The 17,982-nt window shown below is 28.8% G+C and overlaps 1 protein-coding gene across 1 annotated transcript; it reads left to right on the top strand.

The window, feature by feature from the left end:
- On the top strand, positions 1–17,177 carry LOC129959969 (uncharacterized). Its single transcript, XM_056072908.1, has 2 exons — positions 1–155; positions 16,408–17,177. Exons 1-2 carry the CDS (start codon positions 141–143, stop codon positions 17,089–17,091), a joined length of 699 nt encoding a protein of 232 aa, XP_055928883.1. The 5' UTR covers positions 1–140; the 3' UTR covers positions 17,092–17,177.
- The last annotated feature ends 805 nt before the right edge of the window (positions 17,178–17,982 follow it).

Here is a 17,982-nt window from a genome sequence, read left to right as displayed (position 1 = left end):
TTCCTGATTTGCTCGCGGTCGAAGGTCGACTCATCTGCGGACGAGCGTTCTCCAGGTATAAAACAGGGATGGAAGATTAAATCCGTCCGAGAAATAGCGTCTCCCCTCCCTCAGAACGAAGATCAAACTCTCTGGTCAGCATGACTTTGCTTCGAGTGAGTCTTTTTCTTCTTCATTTTTTTAATTAAATTTGAAATAAGATAATATCAGGAATATTCAGTAAGATAAATGCATGATGTGTTACAAACTATTTAGACAGTATTTTCTTCTTTTTTGAAAAAAAAAAAAAAAAAAAAAAAAAAAAACATATTTAAGCCATTGATTCGAAAATTATCTTACATTTTGTACGTTCGCCATTTTAGAGGCTTTAGTAAGATCCACTTACTATTACATTTATTATTATTATTATTATTTTGTGTGTATGTGGTGAATTATTGCCTGCTTTAAAAATAACTGAAATGGTTTGATTAAAATTTGAAATGAAATAGAATAAATAAGATCTTGAGATAAATATTCGAAAGAATAATGTTGCTTCGAATATTTCATAACATTACAATCCAAACTTATAAAAAAATTATTGGCAAGAAAAAAAATAACAATAAATAAAAATAATTTTTACAGCTTGTTTTAAATTACAGGCAGTAAAATTGTAATTTTATGAGTTTTTATGATACATTTTTGATAAAAATGCAATAAATTTTATATAAAGCTAAAGCATCATATTTCAACCTTTTAGTATTTGCCAGCCAACTAAAAGGTTGAAACCAACTAAAGGTATAGCATATGCTTCATTCCCATGTCCCTTTTTATTTAGATTTATTGAATTTCGTTCTTTTCGAATAAAGTTTGTAATTTCAAATAAATATTAAAAGAATAATTATACATATTTATATGTTTATAAGAATAATGTTTTTTTTTTTCCTGCATTAACGATATCGTTTTTTTTTTTTTTTTTTTTTTTTTTTTAATTTTGGTTTCAGTAATTATTTTTATTTATTTTTGTCACCTTTTTTGAATCTTTCGATTTTTTTTTCTTGCCTTTCTTTTATATTATTAATGGATTATGTTTCACATATGGAGAATCACTGATATAAAGCAAAATCATTTTTTCTAATTTTCCTAGATTAGAACGTTCAATAGGATTTTTTTTTCTCAAAATTAGCATTTTCTTTCTTTACTTTTCTTTTCCTTTTTTTCATTTCTACCTACCAATTTCTTTTTTTTTTTTTTTTGAAGTTAAAGTATTTGTTCGTGTATTTTAAAATTAGCGAAAATAAATCTAATGAAATTTTCATTCAAGCCAAATATGACATAATTTCCTCCAAATAATATTGCAGCTTTTTTATTCTAAATCAAATTGAAAAACAGCAAAACAAATTTATGAAAACAATTGCATAAATACTTGAAAACCAACATCTCAAAAATCTGCTGTGCATTTAAATGAAGCTTTCTGCTGTTATTTAGATATTCTTAAGTGAATTTAGCGCAAATAAATAAGTGAATTTAGCGAAATATAAATTAACAGGTCCATAAGTTGAAGTAAAACTTAATTAATGCTATTATGATAATTCGTATGTATTTAAGTATTTCGAAATATTTCTGTGGTAAATCATGATCCACAACTTAATCAAGGATATGAAAACTTTGAAAATGATTTTTTTAACTTTCGGGGAGATTATAAATAAACGAATGATAACAAATATTCTTAAACTACATTTATAGTTTTATATAATTTAACTATGTAAACAAGATCTTAAACTTGTTTTATTTGTGTCTCTTTTCCGGCTAAATCAAATTCCCAATTTCAAGTATACATTTACAGAGAAAAACAAAAAGTGCTAATGAAGTTTTAACTGACTTAAAAACAATGCGTGATAAATCTTCATGAAGAATCTTAATTGAGTTATATTATGGTTGAATATATTAATATTTATGATTCGATTTAATACAAGGTTTTCGCAACCCCAAAATTATACAGGGCGATCCTAATTTTAATTAATTAAGAAACTCTAGACGATAATTAAATGGAAATTTTTGTATTACTTAGAAAAAGGTTCCAAAACTCGATTGTAACAGATTGATTGATGTAAAATATAATGCATTTTGTTCCTCGAAATTCCTTGAATCATGGCGGATTTTTTTCTTAAAAGTGCAAAGAAAGCACTGCGTTTTTTTACAGTAACCGTGAAAGCTCTTTAGGTGTCTGAGAAGACTGCCTATAACACTTGCTTTTCTGTTTCCTCTATCGCTGGAATCAAGGCTATTTTACATTCAAACAATGAACGTTAACTCTGACATATCAATTTTGTCTTTCGACCAGTTTTGTTGCTTATTCGTCTTGCAATACGTGGAATTTGACACAGTTGTCTCGAACTTCCCAGCATGCCCAATATCACGGAACAAATTCTCCATGTATTGTAGTAAACTGGAAATCGTTTGTTTCGCTGTCCGCCACGTTAACCTATATTTATATAGAATTCACTCAAACAAGCATTCTGAGAACCCAAACTACAATTCAAAATTTTAGACACTTGTAACACGCTATTAAAACAAATAATGTCACAAAAATATGTTTGGACCATATAAAGTGCTTCTGGTGTATTTTTGACTATTTATTTAAAAACAACATTTATAGGTTGTTTCTCGATCATAAGTATTATTAATCACTAGTCGTTGTAAGTTTTTGATATTAAAACCGCTTTATTTTGTCTTACTTAATTTCTATTTATTTCGTTCATGAATCTGTCTAATGGAGACAGTCCCATAACATTATAGCGTTATTAAAAACGTAAATATTCGGTTTATCTATTTTCTAAATTTCGCGGTATTGTAATTTCACTGTTTCATTTGTCTTGTAAATTATACAGATATTAAGCAGAACTCTTCTTGTTTAGCTTTCAACAATGGAAAATCACCTGATTAAATATTTCATAAAACAATGAAAACTTTCTGAAGCTGGAAATTCGGCAAAAAATATTTTTGAAAAAATTGCCGAAATTCGGCAAAAATTTCCTCTAATAAGGTGATATCATTAAAAAAAGATTTTTTTAATTTTAAAACGGTGTAAAATTTATTTTTGTGTAATAATACTTTCGGAAATTGTCACGGAAAAATGTCGAAATTCAGTTTTATTTTTAATTATTTAAAATTTTATTTAAAATTTCATAAAAATCGCTCCTTCTACTATTGAACATTTCTATTCTCCAAGTTATATATGAGCCAAATTTGGTAGCAGTAGGTCAAACGATCTGGCCTGTAAAGTGCCAACACACACAACATATTCATTTTTATTAGTAGTAGTTTTATTATTAAGTCTCAGTTTCAATAAACATATAATTTCATCTCAATCAAGCATCTATTCAGTTTTGTAAATCAGTCATTTCAAAAAAATGAATATCGTGACACAGAAAAATAATAGTAAAACTCATTTTATGCTACGTAAGTTAACATCGTATTGTGATGTAAGTTTTTTACACTCGTTCTTTAAAGCTTTCTCTCCCCCCCCCCCTTTTTTTTTCGTGAAGTCCGTTTTTCAATCTCTGTATGGTATTCAGCCATAAATATTTTAACATTCCCCCTATCCTTATACTTTATTTCTCTTCGATGTTTTGATGGAATTTTAACTTCGGTTTTTCTCTGACACTCCCCAAATTGAACAAAAAATGTTTTATTTGAAAGTTGTAAATATGCATTTCAAACCCCTGAAATGTCACAATTTCGTGAATTTCTTACATATATCGTCCAAAATAATTTTTCCTCTAGAAATAATTATTCGTCTTGAAATGCGTGGCTAAAATTTAATCACTATTTCTGTGCAAGTTTTCGACAATTCTTTACAACAGCTACCCACATTTATTTGAAAAATTCATATTTTAAAGTTTTCTTCTTTTGCTTTTTTCCTCTTGTAAATCATCTTGGAAGCAATAAAGATACGATTTTTTTTTTTTTTTTTTTTGCAAATATCCAAAAAGTTTTGCGAAACACATTTTAACATCTGATGCTGTCACTACTAGTGTCACTCTGCACCTAAGCTGTTTCATTAATACGAAAATCATGGATATTTGATGCATCCTTTTTGTTATACACCAAAACATTCATTTCAAACTGACCACCCGTGATCATTCTAAGTTAGCTTGCTGAGAATGAAAGTTAAACTTCCGTATCATCTGTGAAGAGCACAGAATGCTTTATTACAAAAGCATGCTTATTGTTTATTATGGTGGAGAATAGCTTTGAGAATTCCTTATCACAGCCGTCATTACTCACATCAACCCTCATCAGTTAATTAAATCCTTAGGAAAAGAAAGGAGTAAGGTGCATTTTTCTGTACTTAAGCTATAAATACGAAATAAGGCCTGATCTAGTCTGGAAAGAAATATGTTTTTTATATGGTTAGTCTCAAGGCCAATACTGTAAATTGTTAGGCTCTCGCTCGGTGAAAAGTTCAACATTATTCTTGCATTCTTTTATTATTGAAAACCAGTTTATACTCATACACCTAAGTAGTTTATCATATATTTTATTTACGGACTAGAAATAATAAATATTTCATATTAATATACTAATGATCTTAGTTTAATTTACATGCGAACGATGACTGAGGGAAATTTTTCACGATTTGTCATTCGGAAAGGAAGATCTAAAATTTTTTAAGAATCAGTTATTATTTTTCAGTAAATTTTGTAATCATATGCTTGTGTAATCTATTGTAATTCAGTTACGGTTCTACATAGTTTTCTGTGAAGAAAATAATAATTTTCCATTTAATTGTTGCTCTTTAATTGCTCATTTGTGCATTCATCTTTGTCGAACCGTATTAGTCGTTCCCAATATAGATATATAGAAAGAAAAAAATTTATACAGAAGCGAAAAACTGTTTTTGAAATTTTATATAAGATAGATATTTAAAATTATAACAGCTACCGAAAAACAAATTTCAAGCGAGAAATTGAAAATCATTGTGAACTCAAATGATCATAAAAATATTTTCCAACAAGCATGTGAACGATAGAATTTAGAAAATGCAAGTTTACAATCGTGCCTTGATGAAATAAAGATATGAATAAAAGAATTTTTTTAAAGAAAGTTTTCTGAATAATTAGTCCTATTTAAGTGAAATGGAACTGCCATAAAAACGATCCAGATAGGAGCAAGGTCGTATTCTTGACCTATCTGGATCGTTAGGGATATTAATATATTATCCCTAAGTTTCGCATTTATTTCCTGGAATAAAAAAGCAAAGACAAGTTTACTATCTTGAATTCCATTAAACAATACAGATCTGCTAAAGAACCAAAGTTTTTTGAATATTTGTGCCAACAAAAGAATGTCATAAATAAAAATAAGTATGTGCCATGAACAAAAAAGAGGCTTAAAATAAAAATTTTGTGATTGAAAAGATGTGAGAAAATAAATTTTAAAACTGATTAAGTTAGCAGATACAAAATCCTTCCAAAATTCCAATTAATTACATCAAAAAAGCCTCTTACCCATTAACTTGTTATAAGAGAGCAGCTAAATAATTTAACCAACAAAATATCATGCTTCAAATTTTTAAATTTAAACCCTTCACCAAAATTTTGAAAAATTTATGAACCAAAAATTATTTTAACTAAATATTAAAATCCAATTTTAAGTTCCTGGGATTTGTATATAATTTTCTATGAAACTTCTGCTTTCTTCTAGCCTTAAATAAGCATAAAAACTTATGAATCGCAATTTAAAGCAATTTCACAAAGCATTTAAAGACGGTTAGTTTGTAAATATATTACCTTTCTATCCCGAAATACCCAATGAATAGTTTATACATCAAGATAAATTTGAAAAATTTCGGAACTAATAAATGTCACATTTTTTCACTTACGTATTTTTGTAATTTTTTGTTTGTTTGTTTTTGTCCAAGTCGCATTATTTATTTATCACTAGCTTGTGCTCGAACTAAGTAGATTGTGGGGTTAAAAAGCATGAATGCAATGCGCAGTTTCCGAGTAACAAAAGTATTGCGTGAGGAAGTTAATTATCCACAACACGGAAGGTTTGACTATTTGCTCTCTTACATATGACGTGATAAGTCATGCCTATTTCACTGGAAAATGCAAGTCTGTCATTGTAAATAATGCATTATTAAACAATGAAAGTGGTTTATTGTTAATGAACTTGAATAACTTTCTGCAACTTCTGAATTTCAGTTAAAAAAAATAACTTTTTCTATTGATGAAATTGATTTCAGTTTTCCAGTTAAAATTCTGTACCCGACATCTTGATGATTTCAATCTAAGGTTCATTATTACCATTCTGCATATTAAAAATATAAAATATAAAAGTTGAAATTATAATATTTATTAGAATATAAAAGCTCCAACTATAAAAGAAATTATTTAAAAGTAAATACATTAGTATAGGTTTTTTTCTGCAAAACATTTCTTATAAAATCGATATATGAACTTGCAAAGATAAAAAAAAAGACGCTCTTTCGGAAGAAATTTTCCTTGCATAAAGCTCTACAGTGTTCACAACTGCATACATGGTCCGCACGCAACTGAAATTCAATGTAACGTCATTAATACAAATGCTTGTAAATACTGTAGTTTATTTATAAAATAACAAAAACCAGATCCAAATGCGGCAAAATATTTCCTAATGAAAGGAAACGAATTCGTTCCTTGACATATGACATATTAATTGTTTACATCTGATTGTTGAAAATTTATAGAAAATAATAAAAACCAAAATAAATTGACTAATATTTTACTATCAGAATAAATTTAGATATTTTCAAGTAAATGTTAAAAAGATTTTGTTTTGTTTTATTGTATTTCATTATTGTACTTCCTATTTGTATCATGATTTTTATGATATGAACATGATACTGCCTATATGTTTCAGAAATGTACTATTTATATCATAGTCCATTCATCCTACTGTTTATTTCAAAGAAGTAATGACTGTTAATCGTTTTCATATTTATTTAAAACGAATAAATGTCATATACATGCATATTGCTTACGATGATAGTTTCTGACTATAAAACATAATTATCAATTCCTCTTGATTCATGGTATTTATATAATTAAATGAAAATTTTCGATACATCTAAAAAAGGTTCTTTTACAGCTTTTATACATTTAGGGAATAAGACTTAATTTGAAAGTATTTCATATTCTATAAATAAATATATTTAAGAGTTTCTTTAAACTAATAAATGCTGATATTTATCATGCTGCAATATCATATTTCGAAATCTTAACATTTTTTAAAAATTTATTTAAGTGACAGGTATGAATAAGACAACAATTCAACAAAGAAACCACAAATTGAAGTCTCGAAAATGAATGCAATTAAAATACATCTCTCTCTCTCTTTCTTTTACTCCGACATTATTTTAGTTTCGAGGCACTATTGCAAAATATTAAGACGACACCCTTTTCTTGATTTTGGCGCTTGTTATGATTAATCAATGTGGAGGCCACTTGATCTACGTCGTAGAACTGAAATCTAGAACAAGGGATAGGGTGGAAAAGTTGACCTTCAGAATGAAATTTAACTACATCCCTCTTAATACAATGAAGCGTGTGGACTTGCATTTCGCGTTCTTTTAAGAATGACTTGACTCTAGATAAGCATGAACAAGGCCACACCTTTCAATAATAGAAAGGCGGAAAGAGCAAATTGAAAGTTCGACTGACACTTGAAACTTTTGCAAATTTCATTACAGAGGAAATAATTTTCATACTTTAAGTGGAATTGAGGAAAACATTAATGCATATGCCAATCAATTTACAGTTAAAAACTTACAAACTTAATTACTTGTACACTTAAAAAAATAAACGGGATCAATTTGGAGTTGCCAAGTTGTATTTTTTTAAAGTATTTGTATAAGTAGGGCTAGATAGCTCCTAGGTCCATTTAATTTCAATCAAAAGTTTCCCATTTCGCATATTCTGTTTATGGCGGGAAGAAAACTTTTATTATACATTAATGGTTGAAAATTTGAAAAGTTTCGTTATTTAATGATGAAATGATGACATTCGGCTTGATTCAATTTGTTACATTATTTTCCAATTACTTCTCTACTAGAAACGGACTTTATGATTTAGATAGTAAAATGCAGTACTCCGCTAACTACATAAAAACGTACGGATGACTCAAAATTTGGTTTTTCGGAAAACTTGCATGGCATCCACAAAGTCAGCAAATATATGGGATCTGCAGACGAAACTAGATTCGAATACGCAATTCTAGTGTGATAAATATGAGATTCTGCCTCTTGATTCTCACTCTCCGAAGTGAAGGTATGTGTCATTGAATATTAAAGTTTCTTTGATTATTTGCACATATATATGGAGATGAGAATTTCCAGACGTAAACACAACGCATTCCTAACGAAAATGATATTAATGATTGTTGTATTAATTCATACTTTTTTACAACAATAAGAAAGACCACAAAAGTAGCTGCTCTCGAATTTCCTTAAGGGCCGCGGTGGCCTGGTGGTAAGGTCTCGGCTTCGGAGGGTTTCAAGTTCGAGACTCGATTCCACTGAAGAACCATCGTGTAAGCGGGTCTGCTGCACGTTAAATCGGTCCGGATCAAACGTCCTCCGGCTAGTGTGGAGAGGGGGGTGACAGCTCAGGTGTCGTCCTCTTCATCTGACCGCGGTTCAAAATTACGAGGTCCGTCCCAAAATAGAACTAGTGTTGCTTTAAAAAATGGGACGTTAATATAACTAAACTAAATTAAACTAAATTCAAATTTCCTTTCAGATGTTGCTATGAGAAGCTATCAAATGAAATAATGCTCCAAATAAATGTTCTCGACTCATGTGAAATATTCGACTGACCAAAAATTAAGAATGCATAAATTAACAATAATAATTTCATCAAAGAAATTCATCTAAAGCCATTCAACTTCCATTAGAAATTTCGCTTCTGATAGAATTTTTGTATAATTACGACATTTGATCTCTGTATTATGCTCACTAATTTATTCATTTTTTAGATATGAATTTTCCAATAGTTGCTATATGAAAATTCATCATTATGCGATTATTTTCTCAAAGAAATCGTTGTTATTTTCTAAACGTAAAGTAACTTTCCGAGATTTCTTTCTTAAAAACTCATCTCTTATAAACATACATAATTTAAAAAAAAGATTTGTAGTTTCTTCTCTCTAATAATACTAGTTGCTTGTATGAAATTCAAATTTCAGAAATGTTATCGATAGAAACAAGCCTATACGGTAGTGTATATATTTAATGATATTTTAAAATTTAATTTAAATCTTAGTTAATTCCTAAAGTTTTGTCTTACTTTAACCTATATTAACTTAATTCTAAAATGTTCCCTTATTTCCTGATCCAGTTCCACCTTTTTTATTTAATGCTACACGAGCTCTGTAAAACTCAGTACTTTCACACGCTCCAAGTGAAGGGGAAAATCTGTCATCTAAGAAAATTCTTTTAAAAGATACCTATATTTTTCGTAAGTCTATACGTGTCAAAGAAATCCCTATCAGAATCTCATAGTATAAAATCATTAGGGGAAAATATTTCGGTCTCCTTTCGCTTGTTTGCTTTTCTCTTGTTCGTGGACTAACGTATCTCGTCGCTTCTTGTTTGTACATAAATTATGTCTCTCGAAATGGAATAAAACGGAAGTTTTAAAATTTAAAAAGTGTCTTCTCTCTTCTCGGCCACGAAAATATATATTCTTTCTCTCCTATAAATTTATTTTTTTTATTCATAAATCTTAATCAAAAGAGTCAACAAATGAATATAAAAATAATAATAATCTTTTTTTAAAGAAAAGAATATCGTTTTATTTTAATATCCATCTATGCAAAAATATACTTATACCGTTGCACACAAAATAAAGATTTCAAAAAAAGAGTCGAAAATATTCTTTTACATGCTAGCAAAATACAAAAAAAAAAAAAAAAAAAAAAAAAAAAAAAAATACTGTATTATAATTTTTTAAATTAAATTACAGTCATTAACCATGGGACAAATTTTGGAAATACCAAAAAAAGGAAGCAAAATACTATCCCCATCAGGATGCGTTTATTTATTTTTTTTTAAAAAAAGGGTTTGCGCTAAATAAGAAAAGCAAAATGAGCGCACAATTGCATTAGCACAAAGAATTTTCCATTTTATGAATGGCAGACGAACGCCCTCTTTATAACTGAAGGTTTCACCTTCAAAATTGTTACTTTCTGGGTCGTTTTAGCAATGGAAAAATGAAAGCCATTGGCGAATGCTAGTGTTTGCGGATTCATTTTGAAGGGCATATTTGTTTTGAATAATTCAAAAGCTTATAAACAGTAATTTTTTTTGTTACAATTCATATCTTAGTTGGGTCAGCGCTTCCTCAATGGTACTTATATTTGCATTTCATGCAATTTAATAGTAAGATGGTGTTGTTTAAAAAAAAATAAAAGTTACATAAGTTATGATCAAGGATTCGACATTTTAAAAGTAACATTTTGAATTCTAATTTTACAGTTTTGCGTCAGTTAATGAAGTAATCAAACATAAAGGTTCATCGTAGAAATGGCGGTGTCTGAGTTTAATAACATATTTTGAAACATGGTGCTAATATCAAACTTAACAAATAAGGTTTATTACTATTAATAATAAAAATGGCCATCCATTATATCCGCAAATTGTATGTTCAGTGCTGAATTAGGAACGTTGGAGAATTAGACTGAGGTTGAGGCTCATATTTTATTTGTTAGTAATACATGAATTAACTTTAAAGTACATTTGGACATGGTATTTTTTCTTTATTTCAAAGTTTAGAAAGTACTTCGACAAATAATTAGTCAATTGATGACCTAGGGCCGCTACACTGATGGAGGGAGAGGAGTGCAAGCAGCTTGAGTTAAAAAATTGTCATCAGTTTAGGCGAGTAATAAATTCGTAAAAAATACAAATCTATAAATTATAAAGCATATAAAGACAAGTTCTTACTAGTGCTTTATCAACTATAAATGGTCAAGTTCCTATTGATTTCATTATGGCCATTCAGTTATTTCAAGCACCAAACATATGGCTAAATGAATATTGGGTGGCAAAAGTGACCGTCAAATCGCAAAATAAGTCTTTTCGCCACTTTCCCAACATAGCTGACTAATCAAAAAGCTCTATCGTTATTACGGATACACAATTTAAAACGGTACTTTTTTTTTGATAAAATGTATTTAATCAAAATTTTTCGACACAATGTTAAAACATTCATATGGTCGCCGAAGATTACAAGTATATTAATGATTGGTTTAGTCATGTTAATCAGCGCTGAAGAACTACATCATCGCAAAAAGAAAGAAAAAATCATATCACTTTAACAGAGAAATATCATATTTACCATATTATTTTAAACTACACTTAGGCAATAAATATAGAGCGTTCTGACTGGTTAGCTTACTTTAAAGTGGCGAAATTGGTTCAGTTGTTGATGTTAAACAATCTGTCAATCTTTTATTTTCCAATATATCTCGAAACGGGAGAAAAGTGGTCGACGAAATTTGTTGACTTATTTAGGAGAATATGAAACAAACATTTCTTTACTCCGTACAATAACTATGGAAATAACTCAGTTTAGGTTCTCCTCGTAGAGAATGTACAGTGAAGTAGTAGGGTTTCCCCCCCCCCCATTTCTCTGGGAAATGGCAGATGCAGGGGTGTTTGTGGGACCCCAAAAAATCCCCTGAAACTTTTACGGACTTACTACCGACATTTTGGAGTTTGGAGAAGGGGGGGGGGAGGAGAAATGAAAAATTACAATTATGAAGTATTGAATGACCTAATTATAAAAGTTCAATGAATTACATTTTTTGCAAAATTAATAACCATTAATTTTGCAAAATTAAGACCTTTGAACCCAGGTCACGTGATCGCACATCTGGTCGAACGAAGTCTCTCCCTTTTTTTTCTGCCGCGCCTACTTGCCGAAAAGAATCCAGAAGAGAATGTCCGAGAACCGGGGGAATGAGTCATAACTCGCAATAAGGAAAGAACAAAAAAGAAGTATTTCCCCACTTTTCCCGCATTATCACTGCCTTTGGAGAAAGAAAGGAAAAGTTTTCACCACACACACTGACCTTGCGTTTTCTGCTTTCAAAGCAAACAAAATTACCCAGATCAAAATAAATAATTCATTATTATTCCTACTTCCTTTTGAACGACGATCCCCGGAATTTCCGGGTATCGAAGTTCAAAATCCCCGGAATTCCGGGGTTTCCCCGGAGCACAAACACCCCTGCAGATGACCATAGATAACATAGCTAGAGGTCATGAGTTTTCGTATGTAATAAAAGTTTTGGAAATCGGTCTAATGGTTCGGGCTGGCGAAATCTCTCGTGTGAATTTTTAACATAGACAAAATACAGTGGAAGAGAGTGTTTTTTTTTATATATATATATTTCTCTCGAAAATGGAGCGTGGAGAAGAGCACGCGACCCTTGATGACATATCTAGAAGTTATGAGCTTCATGTAAAAAAAAAAAAAAATGTTGGAATCGAACCAATGTTTGGAGGAAGGGCAACGATTTTTTGGTTTTCCTTAATATTGTAAATATAGATAACAGCATTTGCAACAAAACTTTCTAATTTCATGTCTCCCTCTCTCTTTTAAAGCGTTTTCATTTTCATTTATTTATTTCATTTTTTATCGTCTACAGTTCATCAAACGATACCATTGGCATGAAAAATCATTATATAATTTTGATAGCTGAATTTTGTTTTTCTGGTTTTAATTTCAATAGCATACATCATGTCAAGGGCAACAGCGAGAAGGCATTGCTAGTAATAAAATAATAAACATTTTTTACGAAATTACTGAAACAAACAATAACAAAAAAAGCCCAACTTAAATAATAAACATAATAAATAAGTAGTAAAAATGAGAAGAAATGTGAAACCAAAATGACCAAAAGGAGAAGCCTCATAATATGCATTGTCTAGGACTGCAAAATGCTAAAATCTACCACTGATTGATTATTAGATGCCGGTAAGATAAATTTTTCATAAGAATATTTTTATAGTATGTTATTAAAATTTGTAAATATTTTGAGTTTGCAATTCGTATTCAGTTTAATTATTTTGATTTTTCTCAATGAAACATAATTTGGATTGAAAATATCGATAGTTACAACAACTTTTTATCTTTTTTTATATGTTCAATCTCTCCAGCATTACGTCTTTTTTCCCGTGCACTTTCGCTGGTGGATTTCCAACGTTAACTTCCTACTGCTGCTTTTCTAACAAAGGCAGGTCGAATTAAAACAAGAAGAAAAAAAAACCTTTTATTAGCCTATTTGTCAAATAAATAAATTTGTAAAAAATAAAAATCTCTAAAAATACAAATTTTAGAATATCATATTTCGTCAAGAATAATTAGTCAAGTACCAGTTTGTGTCATTCCGTTCACTTAGTAAGGTATTTAATATATAGTAGCATCATATGCTACTGGATATTAAATACTGTATACAAATGTGCCACTCAGTTATGAGTCATAATAAATAAAATCATACGCATTTTTACGAAATTACTAAAATGAAAAAAATTAACCAAAAAGAAATTATATATATATCTTAATTAAATTCAAAATGCGTTGCAATATGAAAGTAAATTGATCAAAAAGAAGTGCCCCATAATGTGTGCTACCTAAGCCGCAAAATGCCTCTGGCTTCAAAACATTAAGAAGCAGGGGGTTTTCTGACAAAAATTCTTTTTTTAAGGGTGTGTGATTTTTCTTCAATCCATCATCTATAATTATGTCGAGGTATAGCAGTGATGCTCGGAGGATACAATATCAGCTAATGAGGCATCAGTGTTACACCACTCCCTTTTATGTTCACACGTTGGTTAATGTTTATAGAAAGATTTGATATTTTTTTCTTTCCATGCGCCGTATCAGTGTACATTTTCTTATTGATAAAAACAGATACAATGAGGTATAAAAAATATAATTACAGGCATTGCCTAGGGTTAAAGATCTTTCTATTACTGAACACTTACATGATTTTATAACATTTAATGTGAGTTGGTTATGCATATTTTAGTAATACTTAATGAACGGAGTTTAGTTATATTGATATTGTTAATTTAGTAATATTGAAACAACAGTAGGGCTATTTTGGGACAGACCTCATAATTTTGGACAGCAGTCAAATAATAGGAATGATACCAGAGCTGACATCCACTCAGCAAGCAAGCTTGCAAGATTCCAACACATATTAACCTGAAACTCGGTTCATACAATTTTTATAGAGACAAATCAATTGTTTTTCATAGAGACAGAACAATAAAATTTTTTAAAAAAATGATGTTTGTAAATATTTCTTTCGGAATTTAAACAGAAGTCTATTTTCTGCTCAAATAATAATTTAATGAGCATATTTCTAAACTATGCACTTAGTGACAGCAATAAAAGTTTAAAATATAGCCTAGAAGAGTTGTTAACTTCAGTAGTTACAAACTGCACCGAAATGGATCTATTCTGTTGATTTCGGCTGTACACAGAAGTCTTAGAAATTCAAGCTCAAATGAGCAAACATGTCGAATCATAAAACTGCAGTTTTTTCATTGAATTATAACAAGATTAATCAAAAACGTTTATCCCTTTTTATGCTAGTTTTTCATAAATCAGCCATAAAAAATGCAAAAACATACATATACTTAAAAAATATTTTATTTTTGAGTTCCTCGGAATTTTAATATTTTTGAGATTATCTTGCAAGCTAAATATAATATTAACAAGTTAATATGTCAGTTGTGTCTGACAAGTTAATTTTCAATGTACCATTATCGTCCTTGCATCAATTATTAATTTATTTATCCTTTAATACTTACTTTGCTTAACTGATACACAACATATAATTTCACTGTATTTATTTTATAGGTATAAGTAATGGCTATAATAAGAAAATAATAATAAAAAAAAAATAGGACAGTTTTAATTTACCCTTAAATTAAATTCTTTTTTCATTAAACACTGAAGAGAGTAAAATTCTATAGCAATATTTGCAAGGATAAATTTTTAAATTTGTGCTTATAACTGATTCAGAATAAAAATAAATTTGAGTTGTGGTTATTTATTTATTTTAAATGGGAATAAAATATTTTTCTTAAATCATATTTTCCATTTTAAATGCAAAATTACTTGAATTTTAATATTTTGAAAAATAAAAATTAATCAAGTTATGGTTTCATCAAATGCATGCAAAAGTTCTTTCTAATAATTGTATTGTAAAGTAATAAACTTTTCTTTGGAACTATACAAAATATCTTCAAGTGTATAATAAATGAGCATTTATTTTTTAATGAAAAATTTACATGAATAAAGAATACTTAACCTGAAGTTCAAAGAAATTGAAAAAGATCTTATACACAAAATGTGAAACAGAAAAGCTTGCTGCAAAAAGAATACAGTAGGATCATTAAGAAAATGCATATTATATATATATATATATATATATATATATGCATGCACATATTATAAAATAATTGCTAATAAAAATTTACAAAGGAAAAGGAAATCTAAATTTATAGAAATAATAATCAAGCTTCATAAACACATAATTACAGATTATGATATTTTACAACTAACACTCAGAGGGGGAAAAAATCATCATAATTTATTTACAATATTTATGCTTATATTTTTTTTCCTTTAAATTCATTAACAAATCAAGAAATGTTTAAGAAACAATATCTAATTTTCATTCACATTATTAGGGGGGAAAAACTATTTTACAATGTAATGAATAAAGGGTTAAAAACTGGAAAAGAAAAAGCAACATCTTTCAAATTTACATACAACTTTGCAACTCCCTAATTTAGGTAGGAAAGGACCTTATAATTTTTTTAAAATATGAAATTCTATACTATTATGAGAAAGTAAAATATCATAACTTATTTAACAAACAGCATTTTAAATCTTCACAAGAAAAAACATGTGGCATAAAATATTACAAAATAAAAATACAATTTTTACCAATTATGCTGAACAGCGTTTTAAAAACGAAACAAAAATGCTTTTGTATATATTTACATTTTACAATTAAGTATAGTAATATTCATTCAATTATTATAATAATAATATAAAAAAAATAATCTCAGGCCTGTTTAGATGTATTAAACATTTAATGTATTACACCAATTATTTAGGAAATTAAATAAGTCCAAGCTACAAACTAAAACTACAAACAATGCTTTTATAAAATTAGCTTAAAATTAAATGACTGAAATGAAAATTATTTAATTTTAACAAACATATCAACAAGTCACATTTAAGAATCAAAATAACTCAACTCCTCAGAAAATGTTACCATTACTGAGCGCATAATATAAATTAATTCAACATGTACACAGACAAAATAATATTTTACTAATACAATTTTTATTTACAGGTATTGCTGATGTCAGGTGCAATTATTGTATCAGTCCAGACTTTTCCTAGTACTACTAGAGATTATGAAAAAAAATCCACAGCTGAACTAGAAGCAAAAGAAACCACAGATTCTATTCCAGTACATACAGAGGACCCTCAAACAATGTTGGAAATACAAACTAATTCCGACGGGGAATCATCTACAATAGAGTTTGTATTAAAAAGCCCAAAAGAAGGTATGAGTATTCAGAAAGGTTCAGCTCGTGAAAAATACACCATTTCTAACTTGACTATGAAGAATGAAGCTGAAAAACTAAATTTACTGGATTCAAGTAAAGCCAATGAAATTGAATCCGATAGAAAAGACGAATTATATAAATTGAATATCACAGTTGTCTCAAAAATAGGAGACTTTCCTACTGATATACAAATCAAAAGAGATCAGTGGTTGTTTAACCCACAAGAAATGTCTTCAATCATGGGAGGATTGCCAAAATATTATTATGATGCAGCAAAACCTATTAGACCATTTCCTGAATTAAGTGAAACAGAAAAAGGTGTAGCAATTAATTCTGAAAAAAGACCTGTGAATTTACAGGCACCTTTAGTTGAAAAATCTAATCAACCACCAGAAACAGGTGGTCCTTTGCTATATCCACAATCAGTATTCAGTAGAGAGATTGATGTTCCATTTTATTTTTAAAACATCACAAAGAGAAATTAAATAATGTACAAAAGAATTTAGAGGTGCTATAAGTATTGAAAGTTCAATAAAAATTTTACAATAAATTTCATATTATTCAATCAATAGAAAATACTTACAAACTTTCATAAAAAAGCATGCAAAATTAAGATATCGTAACTAACATCAACACTTAAATTGTTACATTTGGACACTGTTGAATACATTACAATAACACAGTTCATTCATCAAATTATTAGTCCTACTTCCAGAAGTGATTGCTATTAACAATCTGGAACCAATTTGAGTATATTTTTCAGAATATAACATTTCACCAAATGAAAGGGAAAAAAATAATTTCCAAACTTGCATTTGAAAAATAAATAATCAATAATTGTAAAAAATTTACAAGGTTCTTTGTACATAAGTACAAGAAAACTTTTTTCTTATCTGATATATGCAGTGTCCAAAAAAAGTGGAAAAACTGCTAATTTCCTTAAATATCGAAACTAAACATATACTTCCAATCACAAAATTTCATTAAAGATGAGAACTAGTATGAAAATGCTTCAACTCATGTGAATGCCGATAGGAAAGAAAAGAAACTAAATTTTTATACAGCCCAATAGTACAAAAGTGTTTATTAGTAAAATATTTCTCTAACATTCATTTATATATAAAAAACGTTTCATGCTTCTATCTAAAAAATTTGCAGAGATAAGTTTACTTATAAATTTCGAGGAGCTTGTCATATATTTTCATGGAAACATAGATTTCAGAAAAGGAAATTTATTCAATTACTGAATATTTTTCTAATAGTACATCATTAAATCATAATGACTTGAAAGAAATTTGCTACTCGCACATACTGTGTATTTTGATTGGCTGACAGTTGCAACTTCGATTTAATAA

Source organism: Argiope bruennichi, chromosome X2 (assembly GCF_947563725.1).
Source record: "Argiope bruennichi chromosome X2, qqArgBrue1.1, whole genome shotgun sequence".
Classification (NCBI taxonomy): domain Eukaryota; kingdom Metazoa; phylum Arthropoda; class Arachnida; order Araneae; family Araneidae; genus Argiope; species Argiope bruennichi.
Note: the sequence above shows the minus strand (reverse complement) of the source record. Positions and strands in the feature narration are given on the sequence as shown.